Source organism: Limanda limanda, chromosome 20 (assembly GCF_963576545.1).
Source record: "Limanda limanda chromosome 20, fLimLim1.1, whole genome shotgun sequence".
In the NCBI taxonomy this organism is placed as follows: Eukaryota; Metazoa; Chordata; class Actinopteri; order Pleuronectiformes; family Pleuronectidae; genus Limanda; species Limanda limanda.
In genome coordinates this window covers 10,280,057-10,303,011 of record NC_083655.1, presented here as the reverse complement: position 1 = coordinate 10,303,011, position 22,955 = coordinate 10,280,057, and the positions used below count along the sequence as shown (strand labels likewise).

Here is a 22,955-nt window from a genome sequence, read left to right as displayed (position 1 = left end):
GGAACCCCAGCTGCTGACTTTTCGGTATTTGGCAGCTGGGAAGATCTTGGACCTCTTCCTTTTCAGTTGGCCCTCCAGTCTGATGTCCTCCTGTGGCTGGGTGGTGGCAGCGTTAATTTTTCTTAACCCACATCTTCCCATTGCCTCTGTAATATGCATACAACCCTGTGACTCTGCCGTTAAAAAGCGGCATGAAAACGGACAACTTTTCTGCCGTTAAAAAGCGGCGTGACCCTGAGACTCGGGACGCTTGACCGACCCGTCTCTCTCCATTGTGTACTCGAACTTGTTCCTGCTCAGTGATGCGAAGAAGACTTCTAAATAACTTTATTTAAGACACATTGTCAAATAGCTCTTAATCAGGGGCGTCGTTAGGCCTGTTTTAGGGGGGCTGAAGCCCCCCTAAAATGTTCTTCAGCCCCCCCAAATAATTTTTGGGATTTTTTTTTTTTTTTTTTTTTTTTAATTTAAAAAAAAAATGTAACTATTGTTTTACACATGGACAAGTTAACAAGTTCTAACATGCTACATATGTGAGTGCGTTTCTGCTTTGTATGTTTTCTCCCACTTCAAATTACAATCCAATAGCCTCTCATCATACTTAACAATAAAAGACAGGGCACTAGGACCTTGGGGAGTCTGCATCGCTGCTGCGCTGGCTTTCTCACTCTGCCAAGTAACGTCTCTCATCAAGACAGCAGGATTACAGCCAAGGAGTTTAGCTCATAGTAAATGATGCACGGAGTGAAATTGTAAGTACAGGTGGTTACAGAATGTGGCTATCTGTAGTTGTTAATGATTGTTACCTGCTTAAATTTAGGTTTACCTGAGGCAAATGAAAGGGAATATTGTAATGAGCTATGTTAACACTAAGCTAGCTAGCTAGCTATTTTGTTAGAAAATGTCTCCAGTGAGCATTAATATCTATCTCTAGTATTTTAAAACAATAATAACAGTGCCTATAGAATGTTGTTTATAATCAGTTAATGCTAGTGAAAACTAAATGTCATAGTGTCCCTCATAACGCTATTGTAGCGGTATATCATCCAATTCATTGACCAGATGGATATAAGAAGATTCTTTAGCAGAGGGGACAGATAGCTTCTGTTATCTTATACTGAATGAATGCAAGCAAAGATACAGAGAAAAATCACACTCTTTTTGATTGAACCAATCTATGAACTGTCTGAAACAATGGATATCCGCAGCCCCAAAGGAGCCCAAAAAAAATTGCGCGCAAACATTTAGCTTCCTTAGGGGCTAAGCCCCCCCTTTCTTTCAATCCTATACACGCACACATCATACACCAACCCTAAAATTTTAAAACCAGTGACTGGTTCTCCCCCAGTGAGCACAGGACCTGTCCCACCCCCCACACAGCCCTGAAACCCTCCAAATTGTTAGTCAATGTAAAATACGCATGTGCAATACTCAGCCGAGCTGCCACCAAACCCCTCAAACATCGCAGTGGATCAGTCCAGCCTCCCCCAGCCATTTTGTTCTTTCGACTAATCCAGGTTGCCATTTTTGCATTAGAAAAAAGAAAATTCATTAAAACCATAGTATGTTTTTTTTTTGCTGTGTACTTGGGTCCGAACACAAAAAGTGGCAAAGAGAAAACCTCTCCTAAACCCCCCAACCCCTCCTGCAGTTGTTTAAACATGTCAGCTAACCTGGGACAGGACACCACTAAGTGTTCCAGGGTGTCAGGCAGTGAGCAGAAAGGACACCGCCCCCCCCTCAGTGCTTGGGTCCAGGTGAGCTCTGTATCTGTTTGTAGCTAGAGCTCCATGTATAATTCTCCACTGGATGTCTGCCATCCGTCTCTCCACAGGAGGTTTATACAGGACCCGCCAGCTGCCACTAGGGGAATAGTCTGAGCCAAAAACCTCAGTCCATCTCGACTCCCTGACTCCTGCAAGAGAACATCAGGTCAGGACCTTCACACAGCTATGGTACAACTGTTTCCCTCCAGAGGTGTTGAAGGTGCCCAGTGCTGGAGTCCTGAGGGTTAGCAGTCGGCCGCTCTCTTCTCTCCACTCCCCAGGACTCAACTTCAGGATAGGGAACCTGTATTCTTGTGTTTTGGTCCACTGGTCAGCCTGACTTTGGATCTGGGCGAAGGTCCGCAGAACCTGGGGCAGTGCCTGCCACACCTTGTCCACGAGGCTCCGCAGCACTCTGGTGGATCTTATTCCCGTCACCTCCGCCAGCCTCTCAAGTGACGTCCGTGTCAGGTGGCCCAGCTTCACTATTCCTGCCTTCCTGAACTTGTTTTTTACCGTAGTTGAAGTGGGTGTGGATGTCCGGACTGAGGTGACCAGGAACCCGTTATTGAACAGTGGCTCCTCAAAGAGCCACATCCCAGGTGCGGTGTCAGGAGGTCTCGTGAAGTTAAGAGTCCTCCAGGCATCTATCACTGAGGTATAAAACTGTGTGAGTCCAGTTAGTTTGTGCTGAGGAAGTAGCAGAGGGGGTTGTTAATCAGTTTCAGCTGCATTGGTGTTGATGGAATTAACAACAGGTGCACTAGAGGGGCAACAATGAGACGACCCCCAAAATAGGAGTGGTTTTGCATGTGGAGGCCATTTCAAGTTTTTCCCTCTTGATCACTTCCACTGGTTTTCCATTAGTGTTGGCTTTAGCTAGAGTCATTATCTGTACTGGGAGCATGAGGCGATTTCTTAACCCTACAGAAGTTGCACAGATTGTCCAACTCCTCCAGGATGGCACATCCATGCGTGCCGTTGCAAGGAGATTTGATGTGTCTCCCAGCATAATCTCCAGAGCATGGAGGAGATTCCAGGAGACCGGCAGTTACTCTAGGAGAGCTGGACAGGGCCGTAGAAGGTCCTCAACCCATCAGCAGGACTGATATCTGCTGCTTTGTGCAAGGAGGAACAGGTTGAGCACTGCCCGAGCCCTACAGAATGACCTCCAGCAAACCACTGGTGTGAATATCTCTGCCCAAACAGTCAGAAACAGACTTCATGAGGGTGGCCTCAGGGCGCGACGTCCTGTAGTGTGCCCTGTGCTCACTGCCCAGCACCGTGGAGCTCGATTGGCATATAGAACACCAGAATTGGCATGTCCGCCACTGGCGCCCTGTGCTTTTCACAGATGAGAGCAGGTTCACCCTGAGCACCTGTGATAGACGTGAAAGGGTCTGGAGAAGCCAAGGAGAACGCTATGCTGCCTGCAACATCGTTCAGCATGACCGGTTTGTTGGTGGGTCAGTGATGGTCTGGGGAGGCATATCCATGGAGGGACGCACAGACCTCTACAGGCTAGAGAACCGCAGTCTTACTGCCATTAGGTATCGGAATGAAATCCTTGAACCCATGGTCAGACCCTACGCTGGTGCAGTAGGTCCTGGGTTCCTACTGATGCACGATAATGCCCGGCCTCATGTGGCAAGGGTATGCAGGCACGATCACCTGACCTAAACCCGATAGAACACCTCGGGGACATTATGTTTCCGTCCATCAGACGCCGCCAGGTTGCTCCTCAGACTTTACAGGAGCTCACTGTTGCCCTTAGACAGATCTGGGAGGACATCCCACAAGACACCATCCGTTGTCTCATTAGGAGCATGCCGTGACGTTGTCAAGCATGCATACAAGCACGTGGGGGCCACACAAGATATTGAGAAGCATTTTGAGTTGCAGAAATTGAATTTTGGCAAAATGGACAAACCTGCCACATCACTTTTTCACTATGATTTTCGGGGTGCCTATAAAATTGAGCCCTCTGTAGACTGAAAACTTTTATTTCCATCAAAGATGTGGCATCCTTTTGTTCCTAAGACATTAAACTGTCCATATCAGTATAAATATCCAACATAATTTTTTTTTACAATGAGATCTGATGTGTTTTCAAAGTGTTCCTTTAATTTTTTTGACCAGTGTAGCTTCTGTTGCAGTAAGAGCAGGTAGGTTGCCACCACTAGGGGGCGACGCTAGGCTGGTATGAGCCATCAGCGCGCACCTGAGGGAGAGAGGAGATCACAGCCAGCTTCAATCTTACCGCCTTTATTTCTTTTTCTTTAAAACAGAAAATGATTGCTTCACAACAGGCCTCATTAAGCAAACCCTCACGTTAAACTCGGCAACACCTACAAAACGGTATCAAAAGTGCACCATAGTGTTAATACATCTTCTCAAGGTCTAACATGTTCCAATGATAATATTATCTTTTAATATTTATACAAATACCATTCTGTACACTGTAGAAATACACAACTCTGCGTTCTCCGCAAGTGGGACACCCCCCCCCCCCCCCCCCCCACATGTCCTCCTTTCCATCGACGATCAAAAGCATGATCCACTCGCAGTAAATCCCAATGCACAAGAAGAGTGTGTGGGGGGTGGGGGTGAAGACACCAGGCCAATATTACATCATATGAATTATTAAATACCCATTCAACCCCACACCCAAGGCAAAAACTAATACGCCACTCATACCAACCAACATCTGTACAACCCTCATTTAACGTCTCCTTTTTTAAAAACAATCTTGACGTTTTCATTCATTATCGTCTCATTGTCTCTGCAGCAGCAGCGGCAGCAGCAGCAGCGTCCAGCCAAGGTGAAGGGTATGATGGGAGAGGAGGGACACGGGGGGGGGGGGCAGAACTTCCACGGCTGAGCTGCGGCGCAGAGTGCTGAAAAAAGCACAGGTATGGATTACAGCTGCTGTGGTGCGGTTATGGTCCGCTGCGCCGCCGGAGAGGGAACCGAGCATCTCTCCTGGTTCCCCTGGTGAAACGCTCGGTGACCACATTCAGTCTCTGGACTGGTAAAAGAGGATGTAGCCCGACTCAGAGTTCTTGGAGATTTCAGAAGTGAGACCGTAGAATTCTTCTATGGCCTGGGCGTCGATTTTCTACCAGAACACAGATGGTGACATGAAGCACAGTTAGATTTAATTACACAATCAGACACGTACTTGTAGAGTCTAAAGCAAAGTATGACAATAAAGAAAAACACACTCACCTCCACAATATCGTCATCAAACAGCAACCAGAAGTCGTGACTTTTCACAATTGCAATGTAGTGACCCCTGTTCGGACCACTGAAAAGAAATAAAACAGATTATTAACTCTATGGGGTCAAATTTAGCCTTAAAGGTCCAACACATCCATGACCCACCCTCTTGCTTTAAGTGATTAGATTCCATCCCGGGATAATGAGTGTGTGTTACGGTCACATTTAATTCAATGGAAGGATCTGATCGGAAAGATCCTGACGTCATTAGAAAACTTGTCTCACTGCAGATACTGTGAAGATTAAAATACTGAAAACTGACAACATACCACCACACCCATTAAATATGAGTATAATTACACTATAATTACACTGATGTGTTGGTTCTCCCACATACACATCTGTTTTAGTGAGGGGAACTTGCCTCGTGAAGTTTGGTGACATTGTGTAACTCCAACACAACAAAACTCATTTTAATAGACCTCTTTACTTAGAAGCCTTTTTGTGAAAGTTATTTGGGGGAATTTTGGCTTTTTATTTGACAAGATTCAGCAAATTCAAACAGGAAGTGAAGAGAGGAAATGGGAATGAGATGCAACAGATCTCTGGCCTGACTCAGCACGTTGTGGCTACTTCCTCAGCAGCGTAAACCACTTTTCAACCAGGACACACATAATATGAAAATGTATAACATCAAGAAAAGAAGGGAATAATAACGTTGAAGCATTTCTCAGACTTTAACATATTACTAATGGAGCAGCTTGACTTAAATACTAATTATGAAAAGTATAATAATGTGTATTGTGATCTTGGAGTGGGATAAACTCAGTATTTTGGTTTGAGTACACTTGATCATGCCCTGTAATATGTCTGTGTTAATTACTGTCGGTTGAAGTAGATAAATAAAATTGTTGCATCACTCAAGGATAATCAGCGGAGCTTTCACTAACGCCCACTCGCTCTGGCTCATACCAGGCGAGATGATGAGGGTCGTGTTTTCTGCTGCGAGTTGTGATTTTGAATCTATTGCAAATTAAAATGATTTCTCTGTCTCCCTGCGTGTTGACCTACACACCTCCCACAATGCACCACCACGGCCACCAGGTCATAGAGCCTCTCGGGATTGGTGGCGTCCCCGGACGTGTTGAAGAGGCGGAGCTCCAGGGGGAAGACAACGCGATAGGACAGCTTGGTGTAGCGCTGCAGCTGCTCCATGTACTTGAAACGCTTCAGGTGCAGAGCCAGGATCATCGGCAGCTTCTTCACACGCATCCTAAAAATCACAAATTACAGCATCACACACGGGACCTGAATATACTAAAAGAACAATTTTGAAATTCATACACAGAGACTGAACCTGGTCACTGACCTCTTGTGTGCTTCCTGCTTGCTTCTACATTCTTCACAGTAGTATTTGTACTCACTGCACAGCGTCTCTGTGTTACTGAAACCTCTGAAGAGAAATAAAGAGAAAAACTTGTCAGTTCACATCTGCGAATTAAGGTCTCACTTTAAAAAAAACTGGATTCTCCTTATGCAGGCTGGTGAAGGACAGAGCAGAGAGTAACTTCACCTCATGTTCTTTATTAGTGATGCAAAAATGGTTTTAAGCCTTAAGCCAACAGCATCTGGCATGGGTCCAATATCAAACTTAAACAAAACTTTACACTTTACTGTAATGTAAGAAGAGGACGCTGCTCCTTCCCTCACGGATGAGTTGCAGGAACCAGCATGTTTGACATTTTAGCTTGAAATGACTTTTTGTTGCTTTTTCATACAGTTGCAGATTAACTTTCTGTCAATCAATCAACAACAGTACAAACTCTTCTCCCTCAGCTCTTGCTGCAGGTCGGCCTCTGTGTGGCTGTTGTACCTGAGGCAGTGTGTGATGGAGGTATTCTGTTCTACATCCACTGAAAGGTCCAGAAAGTCCTCATCTTTGCTGCTTATCTGGAAAGAAAGGACAACATCAGAATTAACTAAAACCAAATACTAGAAAAACATGAAACTACAAGCTGTGGCCATATGGCATTATAAACTCTGCTGTATGCTGTTCCATTGTATTTACTCAAAATACTGCAAACAAGCACACACTGACATAATTTATAGCTCAAACACAACCTTGTGCCAACAATCGTCATCCGTGTGAGTTTACTTATCACTGACATGAGCCGCAGGATGGTTCAACGTGAATTAAAACTTTAAACAAGCCTCTGGTGACATACATTAGAAGATGTTTGATGTAATCTCACTCAAAGTTGAGATGTATAGTAGCAGTGAGGCATCCTACCGTTTCGCAGGTGAGGCAGCGTGTCTCATTGGTCAGAGTGCCTTGGAAGATCTCGTGGACCCAGGTGGGAGCGGGCGTGGCATTGCTGTTGTTGTTCTGGGAATCCAAGGTGCCATTGGCAACGCGGCCATTGGTCTTGTCCTGCTTCCTCTCCTCTTGCAGCAGGTCAGCAATGGTGTTGAGTAAGTAGTTCAGGAATTCGTGGGCATCCTGTTGCATGTAGTTGTCAAACAACTCTGCAGGAGAAAAAAAATTTGGAGAAACGCTTTAGTTAATTCAGCTGATTTACGCATTCAGCAGGTACTTCAGGAACTTCTGGCCATCATGTTCTCTACAAACTCTCAACTAACGAGGAGAAAAAAGCAAGTAAAGGTGTTTAAATCGGTTGTTTGGGGGATGAATTGACACTAATCTTCATGAATTTATCCGTTTCCTCTCACCATTCTCCTTGCGTAGTCGTGTGATGAACTTCTTGGGCGGGATGACGCCCACTTTCCTCTTCTGGTTGGCAATACTGTGGAATAGGTCAGCCAGGCAGGTGAGCAGGTTCTCCTTCCGCCGTGGCTGGCTGCGGTACGCCAAAATCTTTTCCCGAAACGGCCGGCAGAAGTACAGCGCCTGCAGCACCGAGTTGCAGTAGCAGGTGTTTCCAAACTATAATTAAAATGTGGAACAGAGTAGAATTAGAGTAGGACACAATGGAAACTTGTCCCTGAGAGTTTCCCTCCTCCATCACGAGTCCTGTTCGTCATTTGTTGACTACTCTGGATCTCTACGGATATTTCTCTATGCATCCGGCTGAATGTTGATCTATGGTTTTATTGACTCTCCCTATTTTCCCATATAAGTACACAGAGAGGCCTCTGAAGGTTGTTTATGGCCTGAAACAGTTACAACTGTGACATGAATTCTAAGTGCTAAGTTTATATATTGTACATTATTTTTCTATGTTTACTTATATTGACAAAACTATGAAATTCTGTTTCGCTAATACATCATATGGTTTGTTCAAAATGGTATGTGGGAATTTAAGATGGCAAATCTGTTCTTTATCAGAAGTCTGATGAAGAGCCTTGTGCTCGGGACGTCACCGGCACAAATAAATCCATTAACTGGAGCTTTAGCTGTGCAGATCTTCTCTTATTCAAACACGTTTGGTGGAACTGTAAACAACAAGACACTGGATATGCACATGGTATCATCTGCTTACATTGACCAGGCCGAAGTAGTGCTCGTTGACCGGAAACTGCTCAGATCCAATCTCTTTCTCCAGAGCAGAGGCATTGGCGCCCTGCATATACACAGAGACAAAAACAACATACATTATATTCAATGGTATTTATACAAGTACAGTGTCAAATCAGATTGGCAGCAGCTTTAGGTTTTCAAGGTCACTTGTTGCTGAGATAAAACCAAATAAAAACGAATGGGCGCTTGAAGGTTTCTGAGACAAAAGCATTTCCTCACACTGACTCCTCTCTGGGCTTTTAGAGCTAGAAGATAATTTTTTTGTGCACATAGTCCAAGTAGAACTGATTCTGATGGGGATGTTCTTTTGGATGTGTTGCAGGTCAGTGAGGCTGTTGAAACGAGACCCCCCCCCCCCCGGGATGTGCAGACAGCAACAGGCTGTGCAGGGAGGCGGACGCGGACATGGAGCTGCTCCGCAACTGCGTAGCTAATGAGAAACCATGTCGTCATTGCGCTGCGTTAATAATAATCTGGTGGATCGTCCGGAGGCCCAAGATCTAAACTGGCCTCTATCTCTTCCCACAAGCTGCAGATGAATCGACCAGTAGCCACCACCCATCAACCAGCTGTGTCCCAGTTGTTGCCAGGGCTGTTACGCTGGTTTTTAGCTTCGGCTACATTCACGGCTAGCTAGTTAGCATCGAGCCCCAGCAGCAGGTGCGCTGTCATTGAGCTTAAAAGGAAACTGCGATGAATAACACGATAGGCTAACTTAGCGAGCTAGCTGTTAGAGAACCACAAAGAGGGGGCGAGTGAGCTGCTGTTAGCGGGAAGGAGGCGAGGGCGGCTGCGGGCTTTGCTGTGCCAGGGGACGGGAAGCTGCTGGGCGAGCACCGCTGCTGGGCGAGCAGCTTCCATTGACGATCCCGCGGCTCCGGGGCCCATTAGCGGCCGGGACGCGGGCCCCCGGGCGGCCTGGGGTCTGAGGGGTGTCGGTGCGAAGCGGCCGGGCACTCACCATCGTACAAAAAGAGGCAAACTTGGAGACTGTCATTAGGATTTCCATTCGGCTAGCGCCATCTTCCTCCACCCCGCTGCGCGCTGACAAGACTGGGCTGGCTCGGTGCGTGAGAGCAGGAACAGCTCGGCAGCCAGAGGAGAAAAGACGAGAGCGTTCACTGCCACTCACTTCCGGTTTAGCTTCGTACAACGCACAAGCGGGTTGCTCCGTTTTCGCCCCACAAGCGTCAGCACGACCCTTGTTGGTAATCTATTTGGACAATCTTAATCCTTAAATTTCTTACATGAACAATATCATCTTCCTCATGGGGTGAAATATCACTTTGGAGGCAGTAAATGGTGAAATTCCAACCTTTCAATTATTTGTTCGTCGCTTAGAGGTTCAGTGTTTAGAGTTTAGCGGCATCTAGTGGTGAAGTGGCATGTTGCAGCTGTACCCTGAGTCCCAAACATGAAAAATAACCTGTGGGAGCCTTCAGTTTTCATAAAAACTCAAACGTTTGTCCAGTCTTGGCTATTGTAAAAACATGGGTGCTTCTGATGTAATATAAAGTATTTAAACATAGAGGTACAATTCAGATGATCACACAATAATGAAAATGACTATTTAGCATTCAATTTCGACTAATAGATCCCTTTCACCTAAATCGTACACACAAGACTATTAAGAAAATTAGATGAATGTACTGTGACAAAGCAATGAAAGTAAATCCTAAGTGTTATTTTAATTATTATTATTAGGGCCCGAGCACTGACAGGCACTGACAGACAGTGAGGCCCTATTGAAATTGTAAGGATTATTATTTATTTTTTGGGGGGAAATCCCCCTAACATATTATTGACATGTTGTATGTACTCTCTGCTATAATTTTGCATGTAGTTTGTGTCTGTTTTGCGGATCAAAATAAATACATTAAAAAAAGCCACATGAAGTTACTTCAAAATCTTTGATGAGTTATTCATTTGTGTTAAATAAGTTAAACGTTAGATAGCATGCCCAGGTGAGCTTAGTTTTCTGGGTTTGCATGATGCACAAAGTGAAAACGTTTGCAGCTGTCAACAATTAAACCAAAAACACAGACTTCTTTTCCATAATAAACAAGCAACTGCACCGATTGGTGTTGTTTGTTTCTCCTTCTATCCACTAAACAATGATAAACTGAGAATTCGCTGCAGAGACGTCCCGGTCAAAATCTGATCTTAATGCAGTCCACGTATATCTCCGTGTCTCTGTGCTCTGCTGTTATCGATAAATAAACTGACTCTGGATCTTCTGCCCATAGATATCATATATAAACACCCTTATATATATATGTCTATGCTTCTGCCTGTTTCACATTTTGTTTTTCTAGGGTCTTACTGTCATTTTGTTCAGGCAAAATCGCGGACTGCCTGGATTGTATTTTACTAGGCGGAGTTTGGGGGCCTCCTCTCTCTCTTTCCGCCGTACCCGCCATCTTGTAGCGACCGGGGGTAAGATCTTCTCCTCCATAAATAACATTTTCTGAGGTATTATCCCAACAAACCTACATAGTTACAGTTAAATACGCACCACACATGTATCCTGACACGTCACAGGCAGGATTCATGGGGAGAACTCGCTCCTCGGAGGGATATTGTTCGTGTAAAGTGAGCAGGAGCAGCAGCGTGGCTCTCCATGTGGGAGCCGCTAGCTCAGAAACAATCAGCATAGAAACTGTATTTTCCTCTAAATCCTCGATTCCACCACTTAAACGCAACTTCACCGACATTTGTATTAAACGCTCGGTCTTATATAACCACAACACTGCGTACAAGTCCCCTACGTAGTTACTGTAGTCCCTAGTTTATCATGAATCTGCTCATAGGCTGTTGAATTAGCTGCCTGGTTGCATAGCGTCAAATTAAACTGCTCTAGATCCACGTATATTTACTTTTATCCATTAACGTGTTTCAGGCACAATGAGCTCAGCTTATGTAGCAACAAGGTGTGGACAGGGTATTGGCCTTTGTAGATTGTCACTGCAATCAAATACACGTTACCCTTTCTAGTGAATTTTAATTGATCCTTTTTAGGACCCTAAACAATACTGAAGTGACACATCTCTGACAAAACAAAGTACACTCGGGCACTGACATCACTTCCCATTATTTAAAAGTAAAATCCTTACTTTAACCCACCATGGCTGACACTTATTTTCTCTCTCTCTCTCTCTCTCAGTAATCAGGCATCATGACGAACACCAGAGGCAAGAGGAGGGGGACCCGGTACATGTTCAGCCGGCAGTTCCGCAAGCACGGTGAGTCCATGGTTTTAAGTGCATTTGTTTTCATTGTTGTGTAACAAAGTTTATTTGTTACAACCAGGAGCAGTGCAAAATAACATGAATTATTTTGCATGTTCTCCACAGGCCCAATCCCCCTGTCCACTTACATGCGTATCTACAAGAAGGGTGACATCGTTGACATCAAGGTAAGACAGTGGGGAAAGTGAAATGCTCTAAGGTCCATGCCATTATGATTTAGTTAAATGGTTAACATGGCTGTTTGTAATGTATCGTTACATGTGATTCTTTCCAGGGCACAGGCACCATTCAGAAGGGAATGCCCCATAAGTGTTACCATGGCAAGACAGGACGTGTCTACAACGTAACCCAACATGCTGTCGGCATCATTGTCAACAAGCAGGTCAAGTAAGTCGGAAGTTGCAATTATTGTGTGAGATAAATGAATGTGTGCGCTTGTGTAACTTTGAACTGGCTCACACCCAAAAACTCAACAAACAAAAGCTGATTACATTTAGTAATTCAAACAGTTTTCCTATTTGTTGAAGCCACACATGTGTTTTGTAATCTCTATGAAATTGCCTGGCATACAAGGACCCAAAATTAAGAACCAACTCTTATGTTTGTGTCTATACTAACCCCATGAAGCCTCTAAGACCAGATGCAACATGATCTTCTGCACAAATTACGTTACCAATTACCAGTAGATGTTGGCAACTTGTGAGCAACATTTAACAGAGTACAACAATCATTAAGATGAAATCCACAATGCAAATACAACTTGAAACAAACCTTTTCAGAGGATATCTTGGGTATTGACTATAAAGAGCCACTGTTCAAAGTTGCATTGAATGTCTGTTGAATAAAAATGTCCTTTCTTTTTGTGTATTTGCTCTTAAACGTCATTTATAGGAAAAATAACGTGACCCCCATCTTCACTTTGCCACCTGGATTCTTAATGTCCTCAGTGGTCATTCAAATGGGGAAAATTATTTCATCCTTAAGCACCCCAGTCTAACTTTTGTTTGACCTGGGGCTGTACTGAGGGGACAGCCGAGTAAAGCAGATCTTTCAATGCCGCTGCTGTTTAGTTTTGTGCAGTCTATATAAATGTTGTATGTGTTGGATATGAACATGTTATCCTCTGGGATTTCACAGGGGCAGGATCCTGGCCAAGAGGATCAACGTGCGCATTGAGCATGTGAAGCACTCAAAGAGCAGGGACAGTTTCCTGCAGCGCGTCAAGGAGAACGAGAGCAGGAAGATGGAGGCCAAGCAGAAGGGCAGCTGGGTGGAACTGAAGCGTCAGGTATGTCTTGGTGAAAACACTCAGGGGAATTCAGATTTTAAATTAACAGAAGAAATGCAGTTGTCATTGCATCTACTTTATTTAATTTGATTTAATTTCTATTTCAATGACCTAAACGTCCCTCCTTGTCTCTGCAGCCCGCTCCTCCTCGTGATGCTCACTTCGTCAGCACCAAGAAGAACGTGCCCCAGCTGCTGGAGCCCATCCCCTTCGAGTTCATGGCTTAAAGTGCTCACAAGAATAAAAATATTTGTACACACAACTGCTCGTCATGGTGTCGTCTGTTCACACTTGTCAATGTATGTTTGTGTGTCATGATTAACTTTTTACTCTGCCTGATGCCTTAAAATTAAATCAGAAGTAGATCACTTAACTGGGCTGAGACCCAACCGTTCCCTTATGGATACCACATTTCATAACCTAGATCTGGTTTTTTTTGGGGGGGAGGGGATCTGCATTAAATTGGACACATAAATATCAGTCCCCTAATCATTCACAATGATCAATTTATCTGATTTAATTATCACATTTTGGAAAACACTAACTTGCAATGTCTAAAGAAAATGTTTTCTGGAGCCTCCTGATCCAGTTCTGTAGTAAAATGAAATGAGTTCTCTGACCCATATTACTGATATAGATGTGAGTCATCCAAACTATCAATCAAATCCAGAGGAAAACTTGGGTAACAAGACTGACTTCAGTCCACCTGCCTCATTTGTAGGGTTCTGGTCTCCACACTGACTCTAATAATGTTTTTCTATAAACGGACAACACGTGTTGTTTGAGAGTCAAACATCTGCAGTGAACTGGGGTTGATAATGTGTTGTACCTAAATGAGTGTTACTGATTACACTTGTGTTTTACTACCTCAACTGATTAACAAGGAGAAATGTTGGAGCACTTTTGAAACCTCACACTTCAACGGCAATGAACACAAGTATGTGTGTGTGGTTATTCAGGCCGACTGATTGGTGCTGCTATATCTGATAAAGTAAATAGTTCACAGCGATTAATGATATATAAACTCCAGAACAGCAGCGTTGAGATCAGATACAAGAACTGGAAACAGTCATGACAACAGGCAAAATATCTGTGATCGTGTCAGGCAGTGGAATAAGGGGATTTATTGTTTAACCTTGAAACCACTCAAGGGGGGAATTAAAAGACACTGGATCTAAGGGCTTTGACTACTTAAATAAATGCTTGTCAAGCTCAGTTCGTCGTGCCACTGAAAGGAGTTGTAAAAGAAAAAATAAATACAATTTAGTTCAATTCTAGTAGTGGATGCCACAACCAGTAATAGTTGTACTGTGTTAGTGCAGTAGGTGGCAGTGTGCACCAGGTTCTGTGAAGAACTCAGAACATGCATTAGGTTTTTCTCTGCTTGTGCTAGTTGATGGGAACAATATGTCATTTATTTGATCACTGAATATAAACTAGAAGGTTTTGCAGGAATTTTCAGAATTATATTAAATTAAACGTGTCCCACACTGTGATTCTTGTAAGGCTTCAGAAGCCAAGGTTGGAAACTACTGGATTATTCTCTAACAATAGGTTTTAAAGCATGTTAAATCATCCAGTATCTAAAATCCAAAAATATAAAAGTAACTTTTAAGTAAGGCTGTCAAATATATGTACTAGAGTAGAAAATACAACGGTTTTCTCTGAAATGTGTATCAAAAGCAGCATTGAATGACCCAGACACAAACACAATAATGTGTCCAGCTCCTTATTGTGCAGTTTCTCATGTGGGCATGCACCTTTCTGTAAAAACATCAGGCCACTCAATCAAGTCATCCTCATCCAATCCAGACACTTCCAAACCTGACACAATTAAAGCCACCAAAGCCCAAAGCAATGAAACATGAGCGTCAACTCGAATCGTTTTCCAGTACAGCTCGACAGTCGCTGTGTGTCCTGCAGTAAACGTACCATGGTGTTTCCGTTTGATCTGGTGCGCTCGTGCTTTGGCCTGGCTGTACTTTATTTTTCAATCTATTGTTGGTCGTGTAGGTAAAAGCCTGGCTTTTATAACGTGCACTGAGGAATGCACATGCACATGAAATCCACCGAATCCAACAAATGTTCCTCCTTACAGTTTTTTTTTTTACTTTCATGTTTCAAAGGATGTTTTTTTACTTTTTGTGTTAAAGGATGTTTTTTTACTTTGAATTTTCAAAGGATGTTTTTTACTTTATGTAGTGGCTATTTGTCCAAAAGATGTTTCTGTCAAAATAAACTCAAGAAAAAGCCACTGAGGCAGCTGGCTAGTTGGGTTGTACTCAAGCAATTAAAGAAGTCCATTGTCATTGTTAACACACCTGCTACCTTTATTGTGAATCATACCTGGTCTAGTGCGTATTGCCCCCTAGTGTCTAAAAATATAAAGGCAAAAATAACAAATAATAATAGTCACAATATATCAACTAATGAAATCCTACAGATGTGAATATGAACACTATACCACAACAAAGTTAAGGGTTGATTGAAGTAGCTATTAATTATTACCATTAACATTATTAATAATAATAAGAGGAAGATTCGATGTATAAAAATGACTGGGTATTTTGTTTATACATATATATATTTGTGTGTGTTTGTGTTTGCTAGCCGTGGTGTTGCAGCACTGTGTGTGTGTGTGTGTGTGTGTGTGTGTGTGTGTGTGTGTGTGTGTGTGTGTGTGTGTGTGTGTGTGTGTGTGTGTGTGTGTGTGTCTGTGTGTGTGTGTGTGTAGAGCACTTGGTGTGTGCTGTTTAATCAGTGGAGGCTGAATGGCTGGCTGGTTATGTGACAAATAGGTTATCTCATCCCACCTCAGTACTTTACCCAATATTTACACGAATTAGGACCAGTTTACAGAGATAGGGGCCAGCAGCTGACAGGATGAAGTGTCTGTGTGTGTGAGTGTGAGTGAGTTTGAGAGAGAGAGAGAGAGAGAGAGAGAGAGAGAGAGAGAGAGAGAGAGAGAGAGAGAGAGAGAGAGAGAGAGAGAGAGAGAGAGAGAGAGAGAGAAGAGAGAGAAGGCCCTTACTGAATCAGTCCAAGGATTTTGTCTAATTCCTAGTGGTGAATCACTTGAATTTTCTTTATTAAGAAAAGTCGAGGATGAGAGAAATAAAAAGCGAGAAGCTAAATAAATGAGGGGAAATAGCACTAAAACAATCCTGGAATGGATCCTTGACGATCAATCTGCAGAGGTCGTCTTTCAACACCTTCATAACCCTGCAGGCCTGAGGTCAGGGAATTCAGACGCGGGTCTTATCAGGGCAGAGTAATAAGTATCCAACAACCCGAGGAGATAAAACCAGGAAAAACAGATAGAAAAATAAAATGCAATCCATCAGTGAGTGGGTTGGCAGCCAAAGCCCTTGGTATTGATCGGTTCGGTCTGGATTTAGCTCTGAGTATTTAGATAAGGGACATTTTTATCTATACATTTTTGTATATTCCCACAGCTTTTATCACTGTTTAATATATTAACTTAGCCGCAAAGGGGATTTGTACTTTGCTGCTTTTCGCAATAAATCATTTAACAATTTTACCAGGAAAGTTGAAAACAATCCTTCTATACCTGTGTGGCCTCATTTGATCAGATTTTTTAAGAATATATCCTGTCTATGCATCTACAGTAGATCCTTTGTGTGTGCGTTCTCACAGATACACCAGAGTGTCATGTGTGGCACTGACTCATGGAAGTTACTGATTGAAGGAAGAAAAAGTCAACAGAGAAGGAGAGAAAGAGAGAGAGGGAGAGAGAGAATGCAAGCGGAGAGGGAGGAGGGCAGAGAGACGAGGCCTGTGGATAAAAGCTGTGGAGCACTATGAACTCCTTAATCACACACGTTTGACAGACACAGATTGAGTCTGTCAGCTCAGCCAGCAGCTCGGAGCAGCTGTATCGACTCGGGGTGTTACATATTAACCAAACACGCACACACACCCACACACGCACGCACACACACACACAGGGTAGATAATTGGATATGGACACAGACTTCTAGCACCAGAGGAGTCGAGCATGATATGAAATTTTACCCATCATAATGCACGTACGATTAAGGGCACTTTCATCCACATAATACAAATACATTTTCCCTCACTTATCTCTGGAGTTACAGTCACATACCGTGGTTTCTTGTGACAATCGTTTGACATCTGTTGCTGAGATTTACAATCGAGATTAATGGGATTCTATCCGTGGGTTGAAATCTCTCAACAGGAAAGTGACCCTCCAGAAAAAGTGGTCTGTGTTCACTGTGGTCTGGATGACAATAAACACAACAGTGTTTTAGATATTGCTGTTATTTCCATTGGATTCATTGTTCTTTATCTAGTGAGACACTAAAGTAAAAGTATTGGTTAGGAAACAGATTAAAGGATGCTACACTGTAGTCCTGGGTTTCTGTTTGGATGTTTCAGAATACTGTGGACGTTGCATGTATAGTAAGAAATCTGCCTGATAACGAGAAGAATTATATAAAAATATGTTTATGCAATGTAAAAAAAACTGTTACTATATAATATAAAAGTCCAGCATCAAAACTATTGTCACAAAATATTTTTTAGAAATAAAGTACTGAAAATGATCAGAGTAAAAGTGTGATAGTATCATGTATTATAAGATTAATTTATTCATATGAATGTGTTAATGTATTATCAGAATATCAGTGTAATTTTGAAGTGTTTTGCACCTGTAATGTGTATAGTATTTTATTAGATCACTGTGTTTTTTTTAATACAAAATCGTAATTTGAAATAAATAAAAATGAAATCTAAATACTCAAGTTAACAACAAAAATGTGGAAATCTGCCTAAATACTTTGAGAACATATGAAATTAAAGTAATTTCCATTGTACTGGGGTGAAGTCCCAGAAGGGCTAGCTGAGAAAAAACACGTTCTCCTTATCTCCCTCATGCTCGCCACAAGAAAAAAGACCTTCATTGGTCATGACAATAATATTTGTGACTGTGATGCAAGTGTGCAAAGGTGTGACAGTGTGTGTTGACATGATGTGTGTGTGTGTGTGCGTGTGTGTGTGTGTGTATGGGATAGGCCTGAGGCTTTGACAAAGGCACAAGGAAATCCCACCTCAGGCCAAACAGAGTGCAGGCTGTATCTCTGTGTGTGTGAGGTGCGGTGATAGAGTCTGTTCGGTTATCAGAGACGGGGGAGGCATGGTCATATATGTGGATATTGGGCCAGCTGTATTGATCCCGGCCCTGACAGCAGAAGAGGAGGAGGAGGAGGAGGTGAGGGCGACCGGAAGAGAAGAGGAGGAGGCTGATAACAGAGTCAACTGACCCAGGCATGTTCACCTGAAGCATGGGAGGGCAGCGAGTTAACGCCCAACAGGCTCTCAATAGGCCTCATTCACAAAAGTCAGTCAAAGGTTTCATGTGAGAGCATGGCATGGGGCACAGGGGTCATCTCCAGCGTTTGCACAAGCAGATAGTGTCACCGGATTGTTAGTGCACTCTGAATTAGTCTTTTAGGCCTTCAAATTTCTCTTGTTTTATTCAAAGCATGACTAGTTAATCTATTTGATCTTAGAAATAAAATTCATAAACAAAAGAAATGCATCTTGGCTAACTTTAATACCCCCAACACACAAGGCAAACATTGTTTTGGACCAGAATTGGCCAACACATGGTTTTGTGTTGTTTGTGCCATATTCACTATTTACCACATGAGCGGTTTTGGGTTCCCATCCCGATCACACCTTTGCCTGGAGAACAGCATGTTTAGCATATTCAGGTCCTCATTCGTTTTGGGATATTTGGTATTTGCTTTTGTACACGTAGGCAACATTATGCTTACTCCATGTTTTTTCAGGCCACAAAAAGGCTGAATCTGAGGCGACCCACATTCATGTGCTATCTAGGTTGGGTGTTTCTGCCACAGGCTTATTTGGACTAGTTTAGGAAGAAGCTTTAGGTGACTAATAGTTACTAATGTGGGCCAAAGTTAGGGAACTTTAAATAAAAACAGCTATAAAACAACACTGCTAATTCAGTCTGTTTGTTTTGTTGACTCAATCTCTTCTAGGTATTGTGCAGCTGTTAAGTGTTTTAGCCGTTTGTCATAAGCTTAAACAGTTGAATTTCTGTTTCAGTAGCATTAGCATCTCCTGTCCTATTATCTGCTTTGGAAAGCAGATTTATTTATAACCCGGAAGCTTATGTTGACTAGAACAGTGATTAGTTTAGGCTAAAGTTAGCAACCTTCAAATAGATACAGACACTGCTAATGAGATTGGTTTCTTTTGTAGATGTAATGCCCTCTAGTTGTCTCACTGTCAGCATGCACACTTCTACTCTCTATTTTTAAAGAAACTTAGACTTACCTCAGATAAATATGGTCTTAGTTGGATAGAGGTGGTCTAACTCTCCAGGATGATTGTGTAAACTTTTCTAAACAGTGGCTACAAATATCATACACTAAATAAAATGCTAAGCTAATGTAACAGTAGCACAAGTGGAGAATGTCTCTAATAGGTGTTCTATATTGACTGTCTAAAAAAGATGGATGACTACTCCCCAGAAGTGAAGCGTCTCAATCTCCACCTGGTGGTTGGCTGCTGTATAGATCCCAAGTCCTGCCTCCTCCATGTTGGGACATGGACAAAAAGTCAAAGAACACATCAAATACATTTCACTTGAAAAATGCTTCCTGTGACATCACTGATGGTCCAAGTTATTTCATAAAAACAAGTCGAAATGTCACGGCTCTATCCTCCAATCGCTATTGAGCAGACTCAAAATGCGCATGTGGCAGAGTTCATTTCTGGAATATTTTGGCTTAATTTCTGGAATTCGATGTGTCATCCATCTTCATGTACAGTTTTTATTGTAGAAAAATATATGAGCCATAAACTGGTCGTATCTAATAAGACCGATAAACCTGTAGAATCTTGTTAATCTCTGTGTTGAACTGTGTATTTTATTGCTTTTGACTTTACTTTCCACTTGTAAGACTTCATATTCTTGCTGTGAGAGTTGATTTAGTTTCAGCTCTGTGGGTCACAAAGGGCCTCAGTGGAGACTAATTTCTTACAACAATAAATCTCACTTATCAGAGAGCAATATTAGAAGGTTGATAAGATTAGGATTAGAGCAGTAAATTCACTATGTGTGTGTGTGTGTGATTGATGGAGACACACAGTCGCCTCACTCCTCGCCCCCGCAGGCAGACGATAGGGACACACACACTGTGAGAAGCCTGTGTGACATATTTAAAGCCCGAATCAATAAACACAGGGGTAGGAGTCATGAACGTTTATAATGTTTGGATATCAATGGGATCACTATTAAACTCAGTGGCTTAAATCATTTTCGAGCAACTGTTGGATCAACTGCACAGCTGAGGGTCTGCTGAACACGGCCCATGAAACAGTACATGGTTTTTCTAAGAGTGTAAATGTTTTAATAAAACTTGTTATTGTCTTGAAAATGTTTATTTTCCATTTTTCAGTTTCAGTGAGGTAGGACACCCCTCTTCCTTCTTCCCAATTGGTACATCCCAATAAGGTAAATAGAGCACAGGTGAGTTGCAGGTTGTAGGTCAGTAAGTGTCCTGCCCCTTAACAACTAGTTTTTCGTGTGTGACCACAACACCACATCTGACATATCTTATTAAAGATGGGGGAGAGGTTGCAAACGCAAAAAAACTACGTTTGCTCATTTTTCGATTGTGATGCTCAATTCACTAAGTCGTGGAAGCTTGAGGCTCATCTTTGCAAACACACAGGATTGGTAAGTGGCTCTGAAGGAGCCAAACAGAATAATCAACCATGAATCCAGAGACAGATTAAAACAGGGAGTGTTTATGTTTGTAGTAAATGTTGATTTCTGTATTGAATGTTCCTCTAACCTCAGAAACCGTTCTCCTGTGAGAACTGTGACAAGAGCTTTTGCACTCGCCATCAACTCACCAGACATGAGCTCGGCCACAGTGGGGAGAAACCACACAAGTAAGACACTGTCCCGGTTTGAAAGTAATTGGCAAAGTAAAATATCGTGTGTTTTGTGTTTCTCAAGCTGCTTTTGACTGTTCTGACCTGTTGTGATTCCTGCTGTGGTCTCCAGGTGTGTGGCTGCCGGGTGCTCGGAGGCCTTCGTCACAAAAAACAGATTGAAGAACCACATGGCTCGGGTTCACCAGCACCAGGAGAAGCCATACAAAGTATAATGATCTTCAAAAAAATGTCTTGTTTTCCCTCTGACGTATGTTGGCCTCTTCCTGTCACTTTTCTTGTCTTTCAGTGTGACCGTCAGGGCTGTGGAAAAGATTTCAAGAAGAGGAACCAGCTTAAATCCCACAAGGGCGAGCATGATCAGGTCCTGCCTTTTCCGTAAGCAGCTACACGTCTGACACAAGAATAACAATCTCATCTGTCCTTGGGCCATCTCTAATCTGATTGTGTATCTTTTGATCTAGCTGCACTTTCAGTGGCTGCACAAAAGAATTAGCCTCTCACGGACAACTGAAGCATCACAACAAAATTCATGACGGTTTGTTGCTTACAGAAAGCGTCCATTTCCTTTTATTAATGAGGTGAATGAGCCCTGACTGTCTTTGCTGCAGGTTACCCCTGTAAGGCGGATGCGTGTCCTTTCCGAGGAAAGACGTGGACCGAATATGTGAAGCACCTAAAAGAACACAAAGGTATGAGACTCATACAGGGAAGTGATTGTTTTGTTGCATTTCATATCTTCCTCCTAATGCTGCAGAGTCACAGATGACAAATACATTTTTGGGACTTCTGTGTTCTCAGTCAAGCTGCCGTGTGACAAGTGCAAGAGGCAGTTCAAAAACGCCTGGTTCCTGCACCAGCACGATCTGCACACCCACTCTGGAACTGGGAGGACGCTGCCGTGCCCCAGAGAGGGGTGCAAGAGAAACTTCACTCGTCGTTTCCAACTGGAGAGTCACGTACTGGGGGACCATGAGGGAAAGAAGCCGTTCAGCTGTGCCTACGCCGGCTGTGGGAAGAGCTTCGCCATGAAGGCAAGTCTGCACTTAAGTCATTTCACCCAAATCAAACCACTTCCTGCTTGATGTAGCCACTGATTTTTTTTTAGGTTGTACTTGTAAAATGTATTATTGGCATGTGCTGCATCCTTGCTGAAACGAGGGGTAAAAAAAGTGCAGATGAAGGAAACTAAATTTCAGTAAGACAAATTATGGTTTGTTTTCAGTTGCCAGTCCAGTTACTAGATAATCTAGCTCTTGTTCTACAACCATTTTTGTCTGGAGCTGTTTTCTACAGAGGAAAGTTAACTGTGATCTGTGAAGATGAACAGATGCTGTTATTTTCAGTAACATTAATTATATCTGGTCTCTTTTGCATACACATAGAAAAATGGATCACCTTAAACAATGTACCTGGTTAGACATCACTAAAAATATATATTTTCTCACACTTGATCCATTAATTTGCTCTTGCTAGTGTCTCTGTTAACTGGTCTCATTGTTTATCAGGAGAGCCTGTGGCGACACGGGGTGGTGCATGACCCAGCAAAGAAAAAGCTGAAGGTAACGTCCTTGTAAACTTTTTCTTTTTTTAACCAGACTTTTTACTTTTTTGGCTTTGACTTTTCTCCCTTTATCTTGTCCTTTAACATTTAATGTTATTCCTCCCGATACAGAACCTGCATCCTAAAAAGAAACAGCAGGTCGGCCCGGCAGCTGCAGCCAATCAGGCGGATGCCAACAAGCTCGCTGCAAAGCTGAGGAACACAACTTTACAGGATAACAAATCTTGAGGCTGTATATTATCTTTATAAATATCCACTTGGATGCCTATGTGAATGTTGCAACAAATTTCAGTTGATTTCTTTATTATTTATGCAAATATAAAAATAAAGCCTCGTTAATACAGCACTATACTGACGC

The 22,955-nt window shown here is 42.8% G+C and overlaps 3 protein-coding genes across 4 annotated transcripts; 2 read left to right on the top strand and 1 right to left on the bottom strand.

Annotated features, from left to right (window-relative positions):
• Positions 1-4,276: 4,276 nt before the first annotated feature.
• usp12a (ubiquitin specific peptidase 12a) lies at positions 4,277-9,609 on the bottom strand. The gene is made up of 9 exons (XM_061093593.1): positions 9,485-9,609; positions 8,486-8,566; positions 7,716-7,929; positions 7,276-7,511; positions 6,859-6,935; positions 6,355-6,438; positions 6,061-6,258; positions 4,995-5,073; positions 4,277-4,884 (listed from the first exon to the last, which is right to left on the bottom strand). The coding sequence occupies exons 1-9, from the start codon at positions 9,530-9,532 to the stop codon at positions 4,783-4,785; spliced, it is 1,119 nt and encodes a 372-aa protein (XP_060949576.1). The 5' UTR covers positions 9,533-9,609; the 3' UTR covers positions 4,277-4,782.
• Positions 9,610-10,888: 1,279 nt separating this feature from the next.
• rpl21 (ribosomal protein L21) lies at positions 10,889-13,321 on the top strand. Of its 2 annotated transcripts, none has more exons than XM_061093667.1 (6): positions 10,889-10,959; positions 11,687-11,765; positions 11,877-11,938; positions 12,046-12,158; positions 12,909-13,059; positions 13,197-13,321. In XM_061093667.1, exons 2-6 carry the CDS (start codon positions 11,699-11,701, stop codon positions 13,284-13,286), a joined length of 483 nt encoding a protein of 160 aa, XP_060949650.1. In that variant the 5' UTR covers positions 10,889-10,959; positions 11,687-11,698; the 3' UTR covers positions 13,287-13,321. The 2 variants fall into 2 exon arrangements, with proteins under 2 accessions (XP_060949650.1, XP_060949649.1); XM_061093666.1 differs by having other exon boundaries at positions 10,950-10,995.
• Positions 13,322-20,698: 7,377 nt separating this feature from the next.
• On the top strand, positions 20,699-22,825 carry gtf3ab (general transcription factor IIIA, b). The gene is made up of 9 exons (XM_061094166.1): positions 20,699-20,812; positions 20,936-21,030; positions 21,146-21,242; positions 21,323-21,411; positions 21,498-21,571; positions 21,645-21,725; positions 21,835-22,067; positions 22,542-22,595; positions 22,709-22,825. The coding sequence occupies exons 1-9, from the start codon at positions 20,699-20,701 to the stop codon at positions 22,823-22,825; spliced, it is 954 nt and encodes a 317-aa protein (XP_060950149.1).
• The last annotated feature ends 130 nt before the right edge of the window (positions 22,826-22,955 follow it).

Bases quoted from the DNA above. Each gene is read 5' to 3' on its own strand.
- usp12a (XM_061093593.1), bottom strand. From the start codon at position 9,532: ATGGAAATCCTAATGACAGTCTCCAAGTTTGCCTCTTTTTGTACGATG. The intron at 7,512-7,715 runs GTGAGAGGAAAC...TTTCTCCTGCAG, and splicing joins ACGACTACGCAAGGAGAATG to AGTTGTTTGACAACTACATG. The intron at 6,936-7,275 runs GTAGGATGCCTC...CTTTCTTTCCAG, and splicing joins GCTGCCTCACCTGCGAAACG to ATAAGCAGCAAAGATGAGGA.
- rpl21 (XM_061093667.1), top strand. From the start codon at position 11,699: ATGACGAACACCAGAGGCAAGAGGAGGGGGACCCGGTACATGTTCAGC. The intron at 11,766-11,876 runs GTGAGTCCATGG...TGTTCTCCACAG, and splicing joins CCGGCAGTTCCGCAAGCACG to GCCCAATCCCCCTGTCCACT. The intron at 11,939-12,045 runs GTAAGACAGTGG...GATTCTTTCCAG, and splicing joins GTGACATCGTTGACATCAAG to GGCACAGGCACCATTCAGAA.
- gtf3ab (XM_061094166.1), top strand. From the start codon at position 20,699: ATGGGGGAGAGGTTGCAAACGCAAAAAAACTACGTTTGCTCATTTTTC. The intron at 21,031-21,145 runs GTAAGACACTGT...TGTGGTCTCCAG, and splicing joins AGTGGGGAGAAACCACACAA to GTGTGTGGCTGCCGGGTGCT. The intron at 22,068-22,541 runs GCAAGTCTGCAC...ATTGTTTATCAG, and splicing joins GGAAGAGCTTCGCCATGAAG to GAGAGCCTGTGGCGACACGG.